Raw genomic sequence first — 19,934 nt, 5'->3', positions numbered from 1 at the left:
CTTGGACTAAATTATTCAGCAGGATGACTTCAAATCTCAGATGGGCTGAGGAACTTAAATTCACAGAGCGACATGTTTTGTCATTGACGTGTGGGCGATTCACTTCATTTTTAGAGATGCAGAATGGTGTCAAATGAACCTATCAATCCGTACGATTTTGGAATGTAGGAGAAAACCGCAGTAGCCAGAGAAAACCCACGCAATCACAGGAAAATGTACTAACTTACAGACCACTTCGGGAAATTAACCCCAGTCGCTGGCGCTGTAATACGAACTATGATAACCGTTACCCTACTTTGTTGAACCGAGCTTCCTAGATTATGCGTCCGGATTTCCATGGGACAAGAATCTTTTAGGCTTCTGGATTAAATTTTAATAATAATTCAGAAGTATGTACATCAACATTTTACAGAAGAAAAATATTATATTTGACTATGATGAAGGACCTGTGCGCAGCAGTTTTCAGATTTAGCGACTGGTCGAGACTTGGACTATGTAATGTAAGAGACTGATTTCAAATTCTAACTTAAGTGGAGAATTTAAATTTATTGAGCTGAATAATTCAACCCAATGTGGGATTTGTGTGGGTGATCCACAGTTTACTGGATTGTGCATCCGGTTGCCCATTAGGAAACAACCTTTGAGGCTTCTGCCCTTGGAATCAAGAAAGTCATCAAGGCAATAGTAAACACACCTTGGAAGCAATGAAGAAGTATGCATGGAGCAACAGGACATAAAGCTACCATATGGGTGTGATTTGCAAACTAAGCATGAGTAAACAGGACATTCAGCCCTTCTACCCTGAGCTGGGCTCCATCCACCATAATCCTCCTCCAAACTAATGACCAGACAAGAAACAATGCTGCTTAGACGAGAATATTAAATATCTATACCAGGAAGTTTGATCCTAAATTAATTTGTGTGGCATTCTGTATCACCCTGGAGGAACATTGTATCATTTCTTAATGCACGCATTTCTAAATGACAATAAACGAGGACTGAGTGTCCTCATAATCTAATCTAATTCTGAGGCAAAGTGCTGCAGATGACGGAAATCAGAAATAAACCAGGAGGTTGTGGCCTATTCATTCGTCCAGGCATCAATTGTGGAGAAACAACTTCTGGACCCGGAGGTAACAGGTTTAATCCTCATTACAGGGGTAACAGGATACACTTGGACACAGGCAGAGTGAAGATCAACAAGTGTGCCGGTGAAGGGCTTTATTCCAAAACAGCTATTGTTTATTCTCCTGCATAGTTGCTGCCTGACCTGCTGAATTCATGCAGCATTTTACGTGTATGTTCCCCTTGATTTCCAGCATCTGCAGAATTTCTTATCCAGATGGGCATGGGGTACCAGAAAGGTACTGGACTTGGAATAGTAGTTATCACGATGGTGTGACAAGGATGTGCATTAGAACAAGGTTCCATAGTGCATTACGTGGGAGGGGTTGACAAGGATAATCCCCCGGGTATAGGAACAAGTATAAGCAAACAATGTAGAGAAACAAGAAAGCCTTTTGGTACAGGGGGTAAGAGGATTAATCTTTTGGGTGAAGGCAGTATGGGGGATTTTCCTTGCACAAGTGTTTAACGGCATTACCCCATGTGGTTACGGTAGAAGGGGGCACCCTGGCAATAGCAGTTAGTAACTTTCACCTTTACTCGGAACTGTAGAAGCTGCTGCCTCTGCATTTTGCATGATTGTTTCAGCTGACTCAACCATTACATCCAGTGAATTTTTCAGCATCAGTAGCGTCAGGCCAAAGGACAGTGTGCCACCCACAATGGAACCGAGAATGGGCCCAAAGAGCCAGTTGGCTCCCATGTGCCATTTGGCCCCGGAAAGTACCAGTGCCACCGGCATTATCAGCATTAGATCCTCCATGGTGGTATCCCCAAACAGAAATTTGTGCTCTATGTCATTCCACAGCTCCGGCACACTTGTCCCCACTCTCTCAGCCAGTTTGTCGAGGGACCTATTGTCCAGACCCATATACCTCCGACAGAATTGGATACCCAAGGCAATGATAACCAGGTCAGAGGGAAGTGGACAAAACAGCATGTTAACTGCACCGATAACCCCTGACATGACGGACAGAATCAGCACGTAACGCTGTAGAACATTACGTTTTCTCTGTAAAGCCACATCGGATGTGTAGGGGAGCGCCGCCAGGTACAAACTCTTCTGTGCTTCTGATAGATTGGACACCACGGTTTCCCTTAACGCAGGAAAATCGTACCAATCCGGATTAAATGCGGAACAGAGGAAAACTCGGGGATTCTGTACTTCTGATGCCTGTAGTGAGGAGGTGTACTCTTTCCTCACTCTCTGGAGCATCTCTTCCTGGTTGTAACTCTTCTTCCGGCTCTCCGACCTGACAGTGTCGTCGATCTTGGACCGCACCAGATAGAATTGTTTACCCACCTTCTTCAGCAGCTTGGCGAGTAACTGGTCACTCTCCGCAAACCGACCATCGGTTACAATGATGAACAAATCATACTGGGTAAACTTCGTCTCCTTCATTAACTTTTGCAATGGGAACCAGGGCGTGTTCAGCCCAGGGAAGTCATAGTACTGGACGTTAGGGAGGGTAGGATGGGGGTAAGATGTTATTCCAGTAGCATTCTCTGTACAGATGACTGGGGAGGTCCCTTCATCATTTTCCTCCAACCCAAGCAGAGCATTGATAAGTGTTGATTTTCCCGTCGCAGATTCACCCATTATCGCAATCCGAAGGAGTACATTGGTGAACTGCTTTGATTTGCTCTTGACTACTGATTGGAGACTCTTCTCACCTTCATGGAGATCAGCAGCCGCCAGCCCTGAGTTGTAGTGAATGCCAGCCATTGCTCACTGAAAGTAGAAAGCGTGTTTATTATTTCGGGAATGCTGGTAAATGGGCTATCAGAACGGTTATCAGAAGAGTGTGTGAGCCAAGTAGATTGAAAATTGACATGGTGGGAGAAGACAGTATTTGGTAATGGAGACTCATTTTCTGATTGGAGTTTTGCAAATTGTGGTGTTTCACATGTTCCCTGCTTCTTGTCAATAATATTAGCCATTTGCACGAGAATGTAGTTAGTATGTTCGCTAACAGTCAATGACAGACATATTGGCGGTACAGTGGAGAGCAAATAAGGTTGTCTATGATTACAGCAGAATGTAGATCACCTGGGAAGATTGGCCAAGGAATGGCAGACAGAATTTATTCCGGTTGTGTGCAAAGTGATTCATTTTAGTAATACAAGTAGTGCAGGGTAGTCACGGTGATTGGGAATTCCCTGAAAATGGCACCACAGGTAGACAGGGCAGTGACTTAGACAGTCGGCATGCTTGCATTCACCTGATCTGTCATATTACAGCAGTACAAGGAGATAGAAAAACCCCTAGTGTTCTATGTGCAATTTGGGTCAAGTTGTTATAACATGGCTGTGATAAGATGTGCATGGAAAAATATGAATGGTTGGATGACTACTTTCACAGACATTTGATAAGGTACCCAATGCAAGGCTTATTGAGAAAGTAGGTCAGGCATGGGACCCAAGGGGACATTGCTTTGTGGATCCAGAACTGGCTTGCCCACAGAAGGCAAAGAGTGCTTGTAGACGAGCCATATTCTGCATGGAGGTTGGTGACCAGTGGGGTGCCTCAGGGATCTGTTCTGGGACACTTACTCTTCGTGATTTTTGTAAGTGACCTGGATGAGGAAGTGGAGTTTGCTGATGACACAAAGGTAGGTGTTGTGGATAGTGTGGAGGGCTGTCAGAGGTTACAGTGGGACATTGATAGGATGCAAAACTGGGCTGAGAAGTGACAGATAGAGTTCAACCCAGATGAGTGTGAAGTGGTTCATTTTGGTTGGTCAAATATGATGGCAGAATATAGTATTAATGGTAAAACTTCTTGGTAGTGTGGAGGATCAGAAGGATCTTGGGGTTCGAGTCCATAGGATGCTCAGAACAGCTGCACAGGTTGACTCAGTGGTTAAGAAGGCGTACGGTGTATTGGCCTTCATCAATCGTGGAATTGAATTTAGGAGCCGTAAGGTAATGTTGCAGCTATATATGATCCTGGTCAGACTCCACTTGGAGTACTGTGCTCGGTTCTGGTTGGCTCACTACAGGAAGGATAGAAACAATAGAAAGTGTGCAGAGAAGTTTTACAAGTATGTTGTCTGGATTGGGGAGCATGCTTTATGAGAATAGGTTGAGTGAACTTGGCCTTTTCTCCTTGGAGCGAGGAGGATGAGAGGTGACCTGATAGAGGTGTACAGTATAAGAGGAGATCATGTGGATAGTGAGAGGTTTTTTTCCAGGGCTGAAATGGTTGCCACAAGAGGGCTTAGGTTTAAGATGCTGGGGAGTAGGTACAGAGGAGATGTCAGGGGTAATTTTTTACTCAGAGAGTGGTGAGTGCATGGAATGGTGGTGGAGGTGGATATGATAGGGAACTTTTGGATAGGTACATGGAGCTTAGAAAAATAGAGGGCTGTATTTTCTTCTAGTAATTTCTTCTTAGGTAGGGACATGTTCGGCACAACTTAGTGGGCCAAAGGGCCTGCATTGTGCTGTAGGTTTTCTATATGTTCCTATGTGGATTACAAATTACAGCAGGGGATACAAAACGCGTGTCAGAGGGCAATGTCATGATAATCATTGGTGATTTTAACATGAGAGTGGATTGGGAAAACGAGGCCAGTACTGGACCTTAAGGGAGAGAATTTGTAGAATGTCTAAGGGATGGTTTTTTAGAACAGTTTGTTGTTGAGCCCACTAGGGGATTGGCCGTGCTAGATTGGGTGTTATGTAGTGATCTGGAGGTGATAAGTGAGCTTAAGGTTAAGGAACCCTTAGGGAACAATGATCACAATATGATCAAGTTTACTTTGAAATTTGAGAGGGAGAAACTAAATTCCAATGTGTCGGTATTTCTGTGAAATAAGGACAATTACAATGGCATGAGAGAGGAACTGGCCAAGGTTGATGGGAAAGAGAAACTAGCAGGAAGGACAGCAGAGCGGGAATGGCTGGAGTTTCTGCAAAAAATGTGAGAAGTGCCATGACTTATTTCAAATAAAAACAAATTTTTGAATGTAAGAAGGACACTACCGTGGCTGACAAGAGCCAAAGTTAAAGCAAAAGAGAGAGCATACAAGGTAGCCAGAGCTGGTGGGAAAATAGAGGATTGGGAAGCTGTTAAAAAATTTACCGATGGAAACTAAGGTCATTCAGAAGGAAAAGATGAATTATGAGAGGAAGCTGGCGACTAATATCAAAGAAGATGCTAAATGCTTTTTTAAGTATATAAAGAGTGAAAGAGAATTGAAGGTAGATATAGGTCAAATAGAGAATGATGATGGAGATATTGTAATGTCAGTCACAGAGATGGCAGAGGAACTGAATGTGCATTTTGCATCAGTCTTCACAGTGGAACATACCTGCAGTACATTGGACATTCATGAGTGTTAAGAAAGTGAAGTTTGTGCAGTGAAATTTATGACTGATAAGGTGCTCAGGAAGCTTAATGTTCTGAAGGTGGATAAATCTCTTGGACCTGCTGGAATGCACCCTCGGATACTGAAGGCAGTAGCTGGAGAGATTGCGGAGACATTAACAATGATCTTTCCAGAATCAATAGATTCTGGCATTGTAGCGGATGAATGGAAAATTGTAAATGATACTCCACTATTTATGAAGGGTGGGAGGCAGCAGAAGGGAAACTATGACCTGTTGCCATGACATCATTGGTTGGGAGGTTGTGGGATTTTTCGGGATGAGATTACAGAGTACTTGGAGGCACATGACAAGATAGGCCAAACCCTTTCCTGAAAGGAAAATCCTGCCTGACTAGCCCACTGCATTGCTTTGTGGAAATTACAAGAAGGGTGGACAAAGGAGATGTAGTAGATTGTGTGTACTTGGATTTTCAGAAGACCTTTGACAAGGTGTCGCACATGAGACTGCTTAGCAAGATAAGGTCCTATGGAATTACAGGGGAGTTACTAGCATGGGTGGAGCATTGGCTGATCGGCAGAATGGACCAAGAAGTGGCAAATGAAATACAATGTTGTAAAGTGTATGATCATGCACTTTGGTGGAAGAAATAAACGGGCAGACTATTATTTGGATGGGAAAAGCATTCAAAATGCAGAGATGCGAGGGGACTTGGGAGTCCTTATGCAAGATACCCTAAAGCTTAACCTCCAGGTTGAGTCAGTGGTGAAGAAGGCAAATGCAATGTTGGCATTCATTTCTGGAGGGTTAGAACATTAGAGCAGGGATGTGATGTTGAGGCTCGATAAGGTGCTCGTGTGTCCACACTTGGAGTATTGTGTGCAGTTTTGGGTTCCTTATTTTAGAAAAGATATACTGACATTGGAGTGGTTTCAGAGAAGATTCACGAGAATGATTCCAAGAATGAAAGGGTTACCGTATGAGGAACGTCTGGCAGCTGTTGTGTTGTATTCTCTGGAGTTCAGTGGAATGAGAGGGGATCTCATAGAAACATTTGAAATGTTAGAAGGCCTGAACAGATTAGACATGGCAAAGTTATTTCCAATGGTAGGGAAGTCTAGGACAGGTGGGTACAACTTCAAGATTGAAGGATGTCCATGTAGAACAGAGATGTGGAGAAATTACTTTAGTCAGAGGATGGTAAATCTGTGGAATTTTTTGCCACCAGGTGCTGTGGAGGCCAAGTCATGGGCTGCATTTATGGCAGAGATAGATAAGTTCTTGATTAGCCAGGGTGTGAAAGGCTATGGGGAGATGGCAGGGGAGTGTGGATGACGGGAAGAATTGGATCAGCCCATGCTTGAATGGCAGAACAGTCTCGATGGGCCAAATGGCCTGCTTCTGCTCCTATATATTATCGTAACTTATGGATTGGCAAGAACATCTCTACCTCGCTGCCAATCAAGACTGTCCCACCTCAGGGATGTGTGCTTACACCACTGTTCTACTGTCTCTACCACCATGATTATATGACTCGTTTCTGCTCAATTACCATTTACAGATTTTCTGATGATTGTCGGCAGAATCTCAGATAGGGATGAGAGGGCATACAGGAGTGAGATATACCAGCTAGTTAAGTGGTGTAACAGCAACAATCATACACTCAGCGGTACTAAGACCAAAGAACTGATTATGGACTCCAGAAAGGGTAAGAGGAGGGAACACACAGCAATCCTTATAAAGCGGGCAGAAGTGGAGAGAGTGAGAAACTTCAAGTTCTTGGGTGTTAACATCTGAGTTGCTAAGCTGGTCCAGCATATCGATGCAACTATAAAGAAGGCAAGACAGCGGTTATACTTCATTAGGGGTTTGAGGAGCTTCGAAATATTACCTTAAAACTTGATAAATTTCTACAGATGTACCATGGAAATAACTCTGATTGCCTACATCACCGTCTGGTATAGGGTGGGGGCTACTGCACAGGATCGAAGTAAGCTGCAGAAAGTGGTAACATTAGTCAGCTCCATCATGGGTACTAACCCACGTCTTATCCAAGACATCATCAGGGAGCAGTGCCTCAGAAATTTGACGTCCATCATTAAGGACCTGACCACCAAGATATACAATTTTCTCATTGTTACTGTCAGGAAGGAGGTACAGGAGCCTGAAGACACTCACTGAGTGACTTGGAAGCAGCTTCTTTCCCTTTGCCATCCGATTTCTGAATAGACATTGAAACTATGAACACTATCTCACATTTCTATTTTTGTTTTTGCACTACTTATTTAACTATTTGATATGCTTATATATACCTATTGTAATGCATTTTCCTTTTTCCTATATTATCAAGCATTGAATTGTACTGCTTCCAGACATGTACCAATGTTATTAAACCTGATTCTGATTCTGATGTTGGCATGGACTCGCAGTGAAGATTGCGGTCTAGCCCCCAGCACATCCTTGGACTGTGTTGCTCATTAGTACCAAGCGATGAACTTCACTTTGTTTCATTGCTTCGATGTACATGCAAAAATAATGCTAATCTTTAACCTTCATCGTTATATTGATGATTTTCTGATTTGGATAGAGATATGGTGATGGAATTTAATCCAACCCAATGTGATTTGTGAACTTTAGGTGATTAAAAGCAAAGGCACAGTTCACAGTTACTTGCAGGATTCTTAAGTTCCAGTTTGTGTTCAACTTTATTGTCATACAACCATACATATATACACAGCTAAAAGAAACAAAGCATACAAAACAGTAAATATAGCCACACACAGCACAAAGAGTTATGATGCTAGCGATACAGTCACGAATTATAATCTGCACATCCCTATGTGGCATATCCCGAAGAATGAAAAGCTGATGTATAAAGGGATCTGGTGTTCTTAGTTACATAAGTCTGACTGGTTTGGTTCCGAGACTGGTAAAACTTGTTTTACTGACATTAACAGAAATGTTGTTATTACACCATGTAACTAAGTTCTCTACCTCCTTCCTTGTATTCCGACTCATTGTTATTTGATGGAACCTCACCACATTATAATGATCTGCATACTTGTAGATAGAAGTAGAGCAGAACATAATCACTCAGTTGTAAATGCACGGGGAGTAAAGAAAGAGGATGAGGATACAACCTTACGGTTAGAATCATGACTAATACGCTGCAGCCCTTCATTAAAGGTTGTTGTCTTTCCATTAGGAAGCAAATGATCCCATTGCAGACCTCTCATATTGGTGATGTTTGGTTAGAACTGCAGCATTAGGTGCAGAGCTGCAGTCAATTAACAGTAGTCTGTCATATGTGACTTTACTGTCCAGGTGATCTAAATACGAGCCATAGAATCATAGAAAATCAGGCGCAGCAACAGGTCCATCGACTCATCTAGTCCATGGCAATACCATTTAGGCTACCTGCGCCCATTGATCTGCACAGGGGTCATAGCCCTTAATATCCTTACTCTATCTACCTATCCAGACTTTGCTTAAATGTTGAAATTGAGCTCGCATGCACCACTTCTGCTGGCAACTCACTCCACACTCTGACAACCCTTTGAGTGACTAAGATTCCCCTCATGTTCCACTTAAACTTCGCAACTTTCACACTTAACCCATGACCTCTGCGTGTAGTCCCATCCATCCTCAGTGGATGAAGTTTGCTTGCTTTACTCTATGTAGAACCCTCATAGTTTTGTATGCCTCTATCAAATCTCTCCTCAAACTTCTACATTCTAATGAATAAAGTCCTAACCTATTTATTCTTTCCTTATAACTCAGGGCCTCCAGTCCCAGCAATATATTTGTAACTTTTCTCTGTACTCTTTCAACCTTAGTTATATCTTTCCTGTAGGTAGGTGACCAAACCTGCATACAGTACCCCAAATTAGACCTCACCAACATCTATATAACTTTAATATAATATCCCAAGACTTGTACTCAGTACATTGATATATATAGGCCAACATGCCCGAAGCTTCCTTTAGGACTCTATCTACCTGTGACATCACCTGCCTAGCCTTCTTGTCTAGCATATAATTCTACATAACAACTGCCATCTCCTGCTGGATCCCAGCACCAAGCTCATCTTTTTCTCTCTGCCCACCCCTACTCCACCCGCCTCACTTTCAGCTTTCTGTACAGATCGCTCACTATACAACTCTTTTCCATTAGTCCCTCCACACTGATATGTGCTGGGAGTAGTCTATAGGCCCCCAAATAGCCCTTGGGACACCAAGGAGCAGATAAGTAGGCAGATTTTAGAATGGTGCACAAAATACAGGGTAGTAGTTATGGGCGATTTCAACTTCCCTCATTTTGACTGGCACCTCCTGAGTGCAAGGAGGATAGATGGGGCTGAATTTGTCAGGTGTGTTCAAGAAGGATTCCTGACACAGTATGTGGACTGGACGACGAGAGGACAGGCTATACTGGATCTAGTTCTGGGTAATGAACCTGGTCAGGTGACAGACTTCTTTGTGGGGGAGCATTTTGTTGAGAGTGACCACAACTCCCTTAGCTTCAGCATAGGGATGGAAAGAGATAAAATCAGATGAAATGGTAAAGTACTTAACTGGGGAAGAGCTAACTTTGAGGGGATGAGGCAGGAACTAGCAACAGTAAATTGGAAACAGATGTTCAAAGGGGAAAGCACAGAAGTAATGTGGGAGAAGTTTAGGGACCACTTGAGCTGGGTTCAGGATAGGTTTGTCCCACTGAGGCAAGGAAAAAAGGTAGGAAAAGGGAACCGTGGCTGACGAAACACGTGAGGCAACCCGTCAAGAGGGAAAAGGAAGCACATATTAGATATAAGCAGGAAGTAGGAGAGGCTGATGAGAAATATAGGGTAGCCAGGAAGGAGCTAAAGGACTTAGGAGAGCTCGAAGGGGGCATGAGAAGGCCTTGGCATGTGGGATCAAGGAGAACCCCAAGGCATTCTATGCATATGTGCAGAACAGGAGGATGAGGAGAACAAAGGTGGGACCACTAAAGAATAAAGAGTGCAACATGTGCCTGGAGGCAGAGAAGGTTGGGGAGGTCCTAAATGAATACTTCACTTCAGTATTCACAAGTGAAAAGGATCTTGATCAGGGTGAGGTCGAAATAGAGAAGGCCTGTATGCTGGACAATGTGGAGATTAAGGAAGAAGTGCTGGATCTTCTTAAAAACATTAAGATTAATAAATCCCCAGGGCTGGATACGATACACCCCAAGTTGTTGTGGGAATTGAGAGATCACTGGAGCATTAGCTATGATCTTTGAATCCTCTTTGGCTGCAGGGGAAGTGCCGGAGGACTTGAGAATGGCAAATATAGTTCCCTTGTTTAAAAAGGGTAATAGGGAGAAACCTAGGAAGTATAGACCAGTGAGTCTTACATTGGTGGTCTGCAAACTACTGGAAATAATTCTTAAAGATAGGATCTACAAGCATTTGGAGAAGTACAGTCTACTCATGGATAGTCAACATGGCTTTGTAAAGGGAAAATCGCTCCTCACGAGCCTGATTGAGTTTTTTGAAGAGGTAACAAAAGAAATGGAGGGTGGGGCAGTGGATGTGGTCTACATGGACTTTAGCAAGGCATTTGACAAGGTCCCTCATGAAAGACTCATCCCGAAAGTCATGAGGCATGGGATAAGTGAAACCTTAGCTGTTTGGATAAAAAATTGGCTTAAAGGAAGAAAGCATAGGGTAGTTGTGGAAGGAAAGTATTCTGCTTGGAGATCAGTGACTAGTGGAGTGCTGCAGGGATCTGTCCTGGGACCACTGCTTTTTGTGATTTTTATAAATGACATGGATGTACAGGTGGAAGGATGGGTGAGTAAGTTTGCGGATGACTCAAAGATTGGAGGAGTTGTGGATGGAGCTGCAGGTTGTCGAAGGTTACAAGAAGATATAGACAGGCTGCAGAGTTGGGCAGAAAAATGGCAGATGGTGTTCAATCCAGATAATTATGAGGTGATGTATTTTGGAAAGACAAACCAGAAGACTGAGTACAGGATTAATGGTCAGTTACTTAAGAGTGTGGATGAACAAAGGGATCTTGAAGTTTAAATCCATACATCCCTCAAGGTCGCTGCGCAGGTTGATAGGATAGTTAAGGCCTATGGGATGCTAGGCTTCATTAACAGGGGGATTGATTTCAAGAGTAGAGAGGTCATGTTGCAACTCCACAAATCTCTGGTGAGACCGCACTTAGAGTATTGTGTTCAGTTCTGGTTACCTCGTTATAGGAAGGATGTGGAAGCTATGGAGAGGGTGCAGAGATTTACCAGGATGTTGCCTGGTTTGGAGAACAAGTCATATGAAGCAAGGTTAGCAGAGCTGGGACTTTTCTCTTTGGAGCGCAGAAGAATGAGAGGAGACTTGGTAGAGGTGTACAAAATTATGAGAGGCATAGATAGGGTGGATAGTCAGTACCCGTTTCCCAGGGCACTAATAGCAAACACCAGAGGACATATGTACAAAATTAATGGAGAGAAGTTTAGGGGAGACATCAAGAGTAGGTTTTTTTTTATTTTTACAGAGGGTTGTGAGTGCCTAGAATGACTTGCCAGGGATGGTGGGGAGGCTAAAACATTAGGGGTATTTAAGAGCCTCTTGGACAGGCACATGGATGAAAGAAAAAGAGTGTTATGGGGTAGTGTGGGTTTAGTACTTTTTTAAAAAAGGATTATATGGGTCGGCACAACATGGAGGGCTGAAGGGTCTGTACTGTGCTGTAATGTTCTATGGCTCTATGGTTCTATGATCTCCCCCTGGTGTTTATCCTTGCAAGCGGCCCAAGTGCCACACCTGCCCCAACACCTTCTCCCTCACTACCATTCAGTGACCCAAACAGTCCTGCCAGGTGAGCCGGCACTTCACTTGTGAATCTGTTGGGGCCGTCTATTCTATCTGGTGTCCCTGCTCTGGCTTCCTCTATGTATATTGGTGAGCCCCGTCGCAAATTGAGAAATGGCTTTGCCGAGCTCTTACGCCAGAAGAAGCTGGATCTGCCGGTGGCCAGTTATTTCAGTTGTACTTCCCATTCCAATATGTTAGTCCATGGCCTCCTCTACAGCCATGATGGGGCCACATTCAAGCTGGAAGAACAACACCTTGTATTCTGTTTGAGTAATGTCCAATCTGATGGCGTAAATGATGTTCCTTCCTTCATTATCCCATTTTTATTTCCCTCTCATTTTATCTCCTGCCCTGCCCAACACCTCCCCTCTGTGCTCCAACCCCTTCCCTTTCTTCCATTGCTTTCTACCCTCTCCTACCATCCAGCCCTTTATCTCTTTCACCAATTAACTTCCGAACTCTCTACTTTACCGCCCCCTCCCAGTTTCTCTTGACACCTTGTACTTTTACCTCTCCTTCTCCTACCTTCTTGCTCCGAGTTCTCGACTTTATTTCTGGTCCCGCCGAAGCGACTCTTTTCCATAGATGCTGCCATGCCTGCTGAGCTCTTCGAGAATATTGTGTGTGTTGCTTGTATTTCCAGCATCTGTAGATTTGCAGAAGTGTTTGTACAACTTTCAACGAATTGGGAACGTGCACTCCCAGATTCCTTTTTCTACCACACTCAGTGTCTTACCGTCCAGACCAAACACAAGGGTTTAAATATGATCTAAATGACTTTAATTATGGAGTGATTTTTCGAGCCAGGCGGGGTGGTTTGACAACCTCAGAAACCGCAGATCTCCCGGGGGCTTCGCACACTGTAGGCAGCAGAGTTCACGGAGAATGGTGCAGAAGTAAAAAAAAGAAATCCAGTGAGTGGCTGTTCTTCTGGCAAAACGTCCTGCCTAGAGGGGAGATCAGAGACTTGCCAGAATGATTCAAAATGACTCGAAGGTGACAGTAATTACAACAGTGGCGTGCGGGAGAGAGTCTACGAACGCCGAACACGTCGAATGGGTTACAACTGGTGTAGCCACGATATTAGATGACAAAATCCTAGGAAAGAGATGGCTAACTGTAAATAACGAAGAGAAAAAAGACCTGCACTGACCCCTGTGACAAATGTTTGAGTCGAGAGGCTTACAGTCGTTCAAAAGTCGAGTACTGCAACACAGAAACTTGCCCTTGGGCTCATCCAGTCCATGCCCAACTGATCTTCTGCCTAGTCCCACTTACCTAGAGAAGGGATTATATCCCTCCAAACTCTTCCCATCTATGTACCTGCACAAACTTTCCTTTAACTGCTACAATTAAACCCCCCTCCAATTGCTTCCGCTTGCTGCTCGTTCTACAATGAGTGAAGAATTTCCGCCGAATGACCCCCTTCGACATTTCACCTTTTACGCTTAACCTCAGACATCCATTTCCAGTCTCACCCAGCCTGAGGGATCGTCTCAAGCAATGAAACCTCAATCTCATATACTATTGTAACATCATCCTTGTAAAATTTCTCCGCACCATTCAATCTTACTGATACGTTGTTGTGATCTTTCCTGTATGTATGCAACCAGAACTGTACACAGTACTATAAATTAGGCCTCGCCACAGCCGAATTCCTGCACTCAGAGCTTTGATTCTATGAAAGACCAATGTGTGAAAAGATCTGTTCACGACCCTACCTACCCGCGACACTTCTTTCAAGGAATTATGGGTAGTGCTCCCGTTTGGAGGAGCAACATTCATAGTCCATTTCGGTAGTCTCCGACATTCGAACTTGGATTTCTCTAATTTACAGTAACCACCCGCTCTGTTACCACCTTCTTTGTTTCCCCTCAATCCGCCATCTCTCTCAACCCTTCTCATTCCCAGCCCCGTCTTCACTACCAGCCTGCTGGTTCACCACCTCCATCCCATCATTGCTTGCTCCACTGTACTCTCTTCTTCCATCTTTCCCTCAACAAGACTCATAACACCTAGCAGCTGTTACCTCTCGCCCCCCCCAGGGCTTTTTATTCTGGCTTATGTCCCATTCTTTTGCAGTACAGACGAAGGGTTTCGTTCCATTTCCGTCTCAGGCCGTCATCTCCATCTATGCCAGTTATCATCTTATACAATTCTATCAAGACTCTTTTCGTCCTCCTCTGTCCCAAAGAGAAAAAAAGCAACCTATCCTTATAGGACCCGATAGATAATCCAGAGATAATCCCTTTAAATCTGCATACGCTATCCAAGGCAGAATCAAAACAAAATCATAATCAGGTATATTATCAGTGACATATACGTATTTTAAACTAGCTGCTTAGCGGCAGTAGTAGATTGCAATGCATAGCAATAAAAGTATAAATTACAATAAGTTGTATATCTAAAGAACTAAATTGAATCATTATTGCAGAGAGGGAAAATACTCAAGAAATGCTCATAGATTAATAATCCATTCAGAAACCTGATGTCGAAGAGGAAGAAGCTGTTCCTGAAATGTTGAATATGTGCCTGCCGGCTCCTGTACTTCTTCCTTGACGGCAGCAATGAGAAGAGGGCATGTTCTGGATGATGGGGGCATTAATGACAGACATTCCGTTTATGAAGCATCTCCTTTTGAAGGTGTCCTCGATGCAGGGGAGGCGGATGACCATTATAGAGCTGGCTGAGGTTACAAGTTTCCATAGCTCTTTCGAGCTGTGTAGTGGCCCCTTCAAAACAGCCGGTGATGCAACCGTTTAGAATGGTCTCCACGGTACATCGATAAAAAAATTGCATTTGTCTACGTGCTTCTTATATTAAAGTAACCAGATGATGAAACATTGGCAGTGGTTTTGTCTAAATACACTTTAGCAAGGTTGTTCAAGAAGGTTAAATTGCTTGGCATTCAGGACGAGTTAGTAAATTGAATTCGACCATGGGCTTCACAAGGAGTAGTTATAGGTGGTTGCCTCTCTGACTGGAGGTCTACTCAGTTAGGTAATGTGAAACTTGTGAAGCGATCAGAACTGAACATAATCCACCATTTGGTTTAAACACCGCGTAATTATCTCATGACAGGCCCTCGGCTGATGAACCCTGTCCAGAAGATTAAAAGGCATAGGAGCAGAATTAGACATTTCACCCCATCGAGTCCACTCCGCCATTTCGTCATAGCTGATCATGAATTCACTTCAAACCCATACACCTGCCCTGTCATGATAGCTCTTGATGTCCCGACCAATCAGGAAACTATCAACTTACTGGTTACCTCACTACAGGAAGGAGGTGGATAATACAGAGAGTGTACAGAGGTGATTTACACGGGTGTTGCCTGAATTGGAGAGTGTGCCTTATGAGAGTAAGTTGAGTGAACATCGCCTTTTCTCCTTTTCTTCGTGTGAATAGCCGAAGGCTTTTCCTCAGGGCTGAAATGGCTAACACGAGGGACAATAGTTTTATGGTGCCAGAAAAAACACTTTACTATGCATCCCGGAAGTGTCCCAGATGCCCCAAAGTACTCAGGCGAGTGTCCCAGAGGACAGGCACTGAGCAGCAAATTTATAATTTGCCAATCCAAGGGCAACTGTGCCACTGGACATATAGAACACCGGGGACAAGTGCTGAAACGACAAAGATCTCCTGCAAAAGGGAGAACGAGTCAGTATGGATCTAGTCATTGACAGAGGGCTCAGTCGTAGAGAAACCAACTCAATATGAACGTCCACGAGTTTTATCACAGATATCCGATCGGTTTGCAATCTCTGGAAAAGTACCGGAATACTCAGTTAAGTGACATGAAAGTCGAGAAAATATCAACAGTTTACCAGCGTCACGAATATTAACACAATGACGCAGAAGTGTTGCTTAGTGTTCTTAATCAGAACTGAAACCAATTCTAGGCGCTCCCGCATCAGAGAGTAATTATCCAAGGAACTCTTCCTGCACCATTGTTTTATTGGCGCCATCAAACTCAAATTCTCCCCCCTCTCCCCTGAAATCCAATCATCTCGACGAATCTGCTCACCGTGCGTACCAGGAACCCCAACCCCTCATGGGCAACGACCAGCGACCAGACTAAATTGAAAGACTAATTTAGCGGGTGGGATAACGGGGGCCAATAACAGAAAAGGCAAGAGAATTTTCACTGGGAGAAGTCTACAATGTGCGAGTCGGTACAGCGAGACCATTCATAGCATAGCAGGTTTCCACAATAAGCAACAATTCACTGTCTCATCAAAATCAGCTGAGGCTCCTGACCCGCAGATGGGAACAGAGAGCGGCTGTACTGCACAAAGTGAAACTATCTTAAAGGGGTGTGTGTGGTGGGGGGGGGGGTGAGACAACAGAGAACAAGAACAAAACCAGTAAGGGAGCTTACGTCATACCAAGAGGTTCACATTCAGAGATCCCGTACAGGGCGGGAGATCCACCAAGTAGTGGGTCATTTTCTGAAGTTGCGCAATTGACAGTAACCATATAACCAATGACCATATAACAATTACAGCACGGAAACAGGCCATATCGGCCCTTCTAGTCCGTGCCGAACGCTTACGCTCACCTAGTCCCACCTACCTGCACTCAGCCCATAACCCTCAATTCCTTTCCTATCCATTAAAAAAATGATAACGGTAACTTTGGGAGTACTCAGACTTTTACTCCAACACTACAGGCATCAAGTAGTTAGATTAGATTCGATCATTCATCAAATGCACATTGAAACATCAGAATATATGGAAAAACGCGTTATTTACGACAGCTCCAACGCTGTCTGAGAATATGCGGCTTTCCCTGTTTCTATCATCCACATACCTACCTAAGCAATACTTCAGTATCCCCAATGTGTCTGCCTCCATCCACCACCATAATACACTCAACAAGTTCTACCCTGTAATAGTCTCCGATATTAAGCTAAGTAAAATAAGGACGAAGTTAACGTTTAGCGTTATTTGTCACGCGTACGTTGAAACATTGTAATATACAGTCAAATCCATCGTTTGTGTCTACGACCAACACAATTGGTGTGCAGTAACTGTCCCAACACCAACATGGCATGCTCATGACTTAGGTGCATGTACTTAGAATGAGGGAGGAAACCGGAGCACCGACGTGGCCTCTGGGAAATCATACCAACCCCTTACATACGGTAGCAAGAATTGAACCCCTTTCTCTGGCTTTGCATGGGAGCAATTTCAGTCCTGGGAATAGTCACCCCTGTGCCCACAGTGGTGTGCTCCTAACTCTAATAGGGGCCCATAAGGATGTCCTCAACTGGGAATGACGACAATGCCAGTGCGGAGTCACTGACTGGCGAACCTTAATAATAATTACGCGGAACGAAGCTACTCTAGGTTATTGGGGTGTGTAGAAACAGGAAGGGTACAGTTATGATGACAAGAGAACGTGCAGAAGTGGGTCATCGCGGATTTCCGGCCCTCCGCAGAGGAGACTCTTGGGGAAGACCCCTCTGAATGGTGAACCCTCAGTTGACAGGGTTGGTCAGATACCCGTCAGTATAAAACCTCAAAGTTTAGAACTAGTCAGTAAAGTGCTTTGAAAAGGCTTGAATAATTTACCTGAGAGGAGTTTCCTGCAGTGTCACCGCTGTTTATAGAAAGGCACCAAAGCGCTGCTAACCGCTCTCAACCTGGAATAAAACGAGTTCTGTGCACTCCCTGTATAAATGTCAAATTATTCCCGGACACGCCTGTGTTAGATGGGCGCTGTCACCCTTCAACTGACTTAGGCACATTCTCGTCATATTCAGTTACCCAGATCCATCAATAAACATGTGTCACGGGAGGGCTCCATGAACCTCAACCCTTCGATACAGAGGGATACACCAGAAATTCGCACTTCGTCCAGACTAATTCGAAATACTGTACATCTCAGCTCCGGGCTCCGACCAGCAGAAGGAAGCGGAGAGCGGCAAACTGACATTCACTCGGGGGTGGGGGCAGAGCAGAGGGTAACAAGAAGAGAACTGGCGAGGGATGTTCCGTCACAGTGTCCAGAAGCAGCCGTCCCAGCACCGAAAAGATTCGTGGGGGGGGGGGTGGGGGGAGTTGCAGATTGCTCACGCAAGTGGACAGATTTATTGGAGATCAGGCCTGTCTCCAGGAAACTTACTACTGAGATCTACGAAGTAAGACCAGGTAGAGTGATGGAGTATGCGGCAGTTTCAAGCACAGAGTGGTATGTGCATTGGTGCTTTCACCACATGCGGGATGTTTTGCTGTGGAATCAGATGGACAGAGATCTGTCCTACTGGAGATATCGCGATAATACGACTGGTTACAGGTGAAGTCCGTCACTGAGGCAAGGATAATGCATTCCAAGACTTCAACACCAGAGAAACATCTCTTCGGCCCAATCTGTCACATCCGACAGTCGATGTCCATCATACTGGCCACTGACTCGGTATGTCAAGTCCTGATCTAACTATTGATTACATGGTTTACGTGTGTCTTGTCCACCACCTACTTTGAAGGCGGGTTCCTGATTCCAGTCATTCTCTGGTTCATAGGTTCTCCTTCGAATCCCTCTAACCTTAAACCAGTACACTCTGATCATTGACTACTCGATTAAATGGAAAATTCATACAGAACTTATCCATGCCTCTCAATTTTCATCACGTCTATCCAGGATATTTTCAGTCTCCTCACTTCCAATTAAGGTTATGCCGAGGATGTGTCTTCAACTGAAACACTTCATCGTAGGCAAAAGCTAGTGATCCTCCGCAGTGCAGTCACATTTCCCCTGTTGTGTGGAGATTAGAAATGATCACAACCGATGTACTCCAACTGTGGCTTGGCCAATGTTTTTTTTAAATTATCTAAACCTTCCTTTCAGTTATACCCTGGCTAATGAGAAGAAATGTTCCCCTTGCTTTCTCCATCCTACCTACCTCTGCCGCTAACATCAGAGATCCTTGCATTGCAAACAAGGCCCCTCTCTTCTTGGGCACAACCATATACAGTGAATGTCTAAGGCCTACACCGCAGTCACGTGCCTTTGGCATGAATGCGTGACTCATGGTGAACCAAATATAGCCCAGATATTTGCCGAAAGTCCCATTGTGAATTGCTACCCGAGCTCGCAGTTCCATAGATGGCAACACCGAGCGCAGTCCTTCTACCTTTGTGCATTTAACCGACACATTGTTCAACACGCTACGATTTATGTGACAACGTCAACAAATTGACTGGCAGTCGCGCAAGTAATAAAAAGAATGTGGTATATAGTACACACTGCAAAGTGCGCTTGTACATGTGAATATTAGTGGAATGTTTTAGACAGCTGATCAACTCAACCCGAAATGAGTCTCCATCCTTGTTTTGCTAATTGTTTGGAGATCACACATTCTATATTAGGGAGAAAGAATGGAGATGGCCGTCGCCGTGGCTATCCCTCGAGTTCGAGTTGAAGTACGTGAATTTTGGATTATTTTATAACTGGGCTCAGCTCAACACTGAATATATTGTTGTAACAGGGCAGTGTAAGATTGTTCCCGCTTTTTGTTCAATAGACTTCAGCGAAAATAGGCTCTGGCAAACTCAAATGGGGGTTCTAAGTAAATTTCCTGTGCTTTACTTCTGTTAGTACATTGTTCGCTGAGAATGAGTCGGGAGGA

The 19,934-nt window shown here is 44.2% G+C and overlaps 1 protein-coding gene across 1 annotated transcript; it reads right to left on the bottom strand.

Annotated features, from left to right (window-relative positions):
* Nucleotides 1-648: 648 nt before the first annotated feature.
* Nucleotides 649-17,938, bottom strand: LOC140729957 (interferon-inducible GTPase 5-like). Its single transcript, XM_073050128.1, has 2 exons — nucleotides 17,878-17,938; nucleotides 649-2,857 (listed from the first exon to the last, which is right to left on the bottom strand). The coding sequence occupies exon 2, from the start codon at nucleotides 2,849-2,851 to the stop codon at nucleotides 1,646-1,648; it is 1,206 nt and encodes a 401-aa protein (XP_072906229.1). The 5' UTR covers nucleotides 2,852-2,857; nucleotides 17,878-17,938; the 3' UTR covers nucleotides 649-1,645.
* Nucleotides 17,939-19,934: the final 1,996 nt, after the last annotated feature.

Source organism: Hemitrygon akajei, chromosome 7 (genome assembly GCF_048418815.1).
Source record: "Hemitrygon akajei chromosome 7, sHemAka1.3, whole genome shotgun sequence".
Lineage (NCBI taxonomy): Eukaryota > Metazoa > Chordata > Chondrichthyes > Myliobatiformes > Dasyatidae > Hemitrygon > Hemitrygon akajei.
The sequence above is the reverse complement of the archived record's forward strand: the minus strand, read 5'-3'. Positions and strand labels throughout refer to the sequence as shown.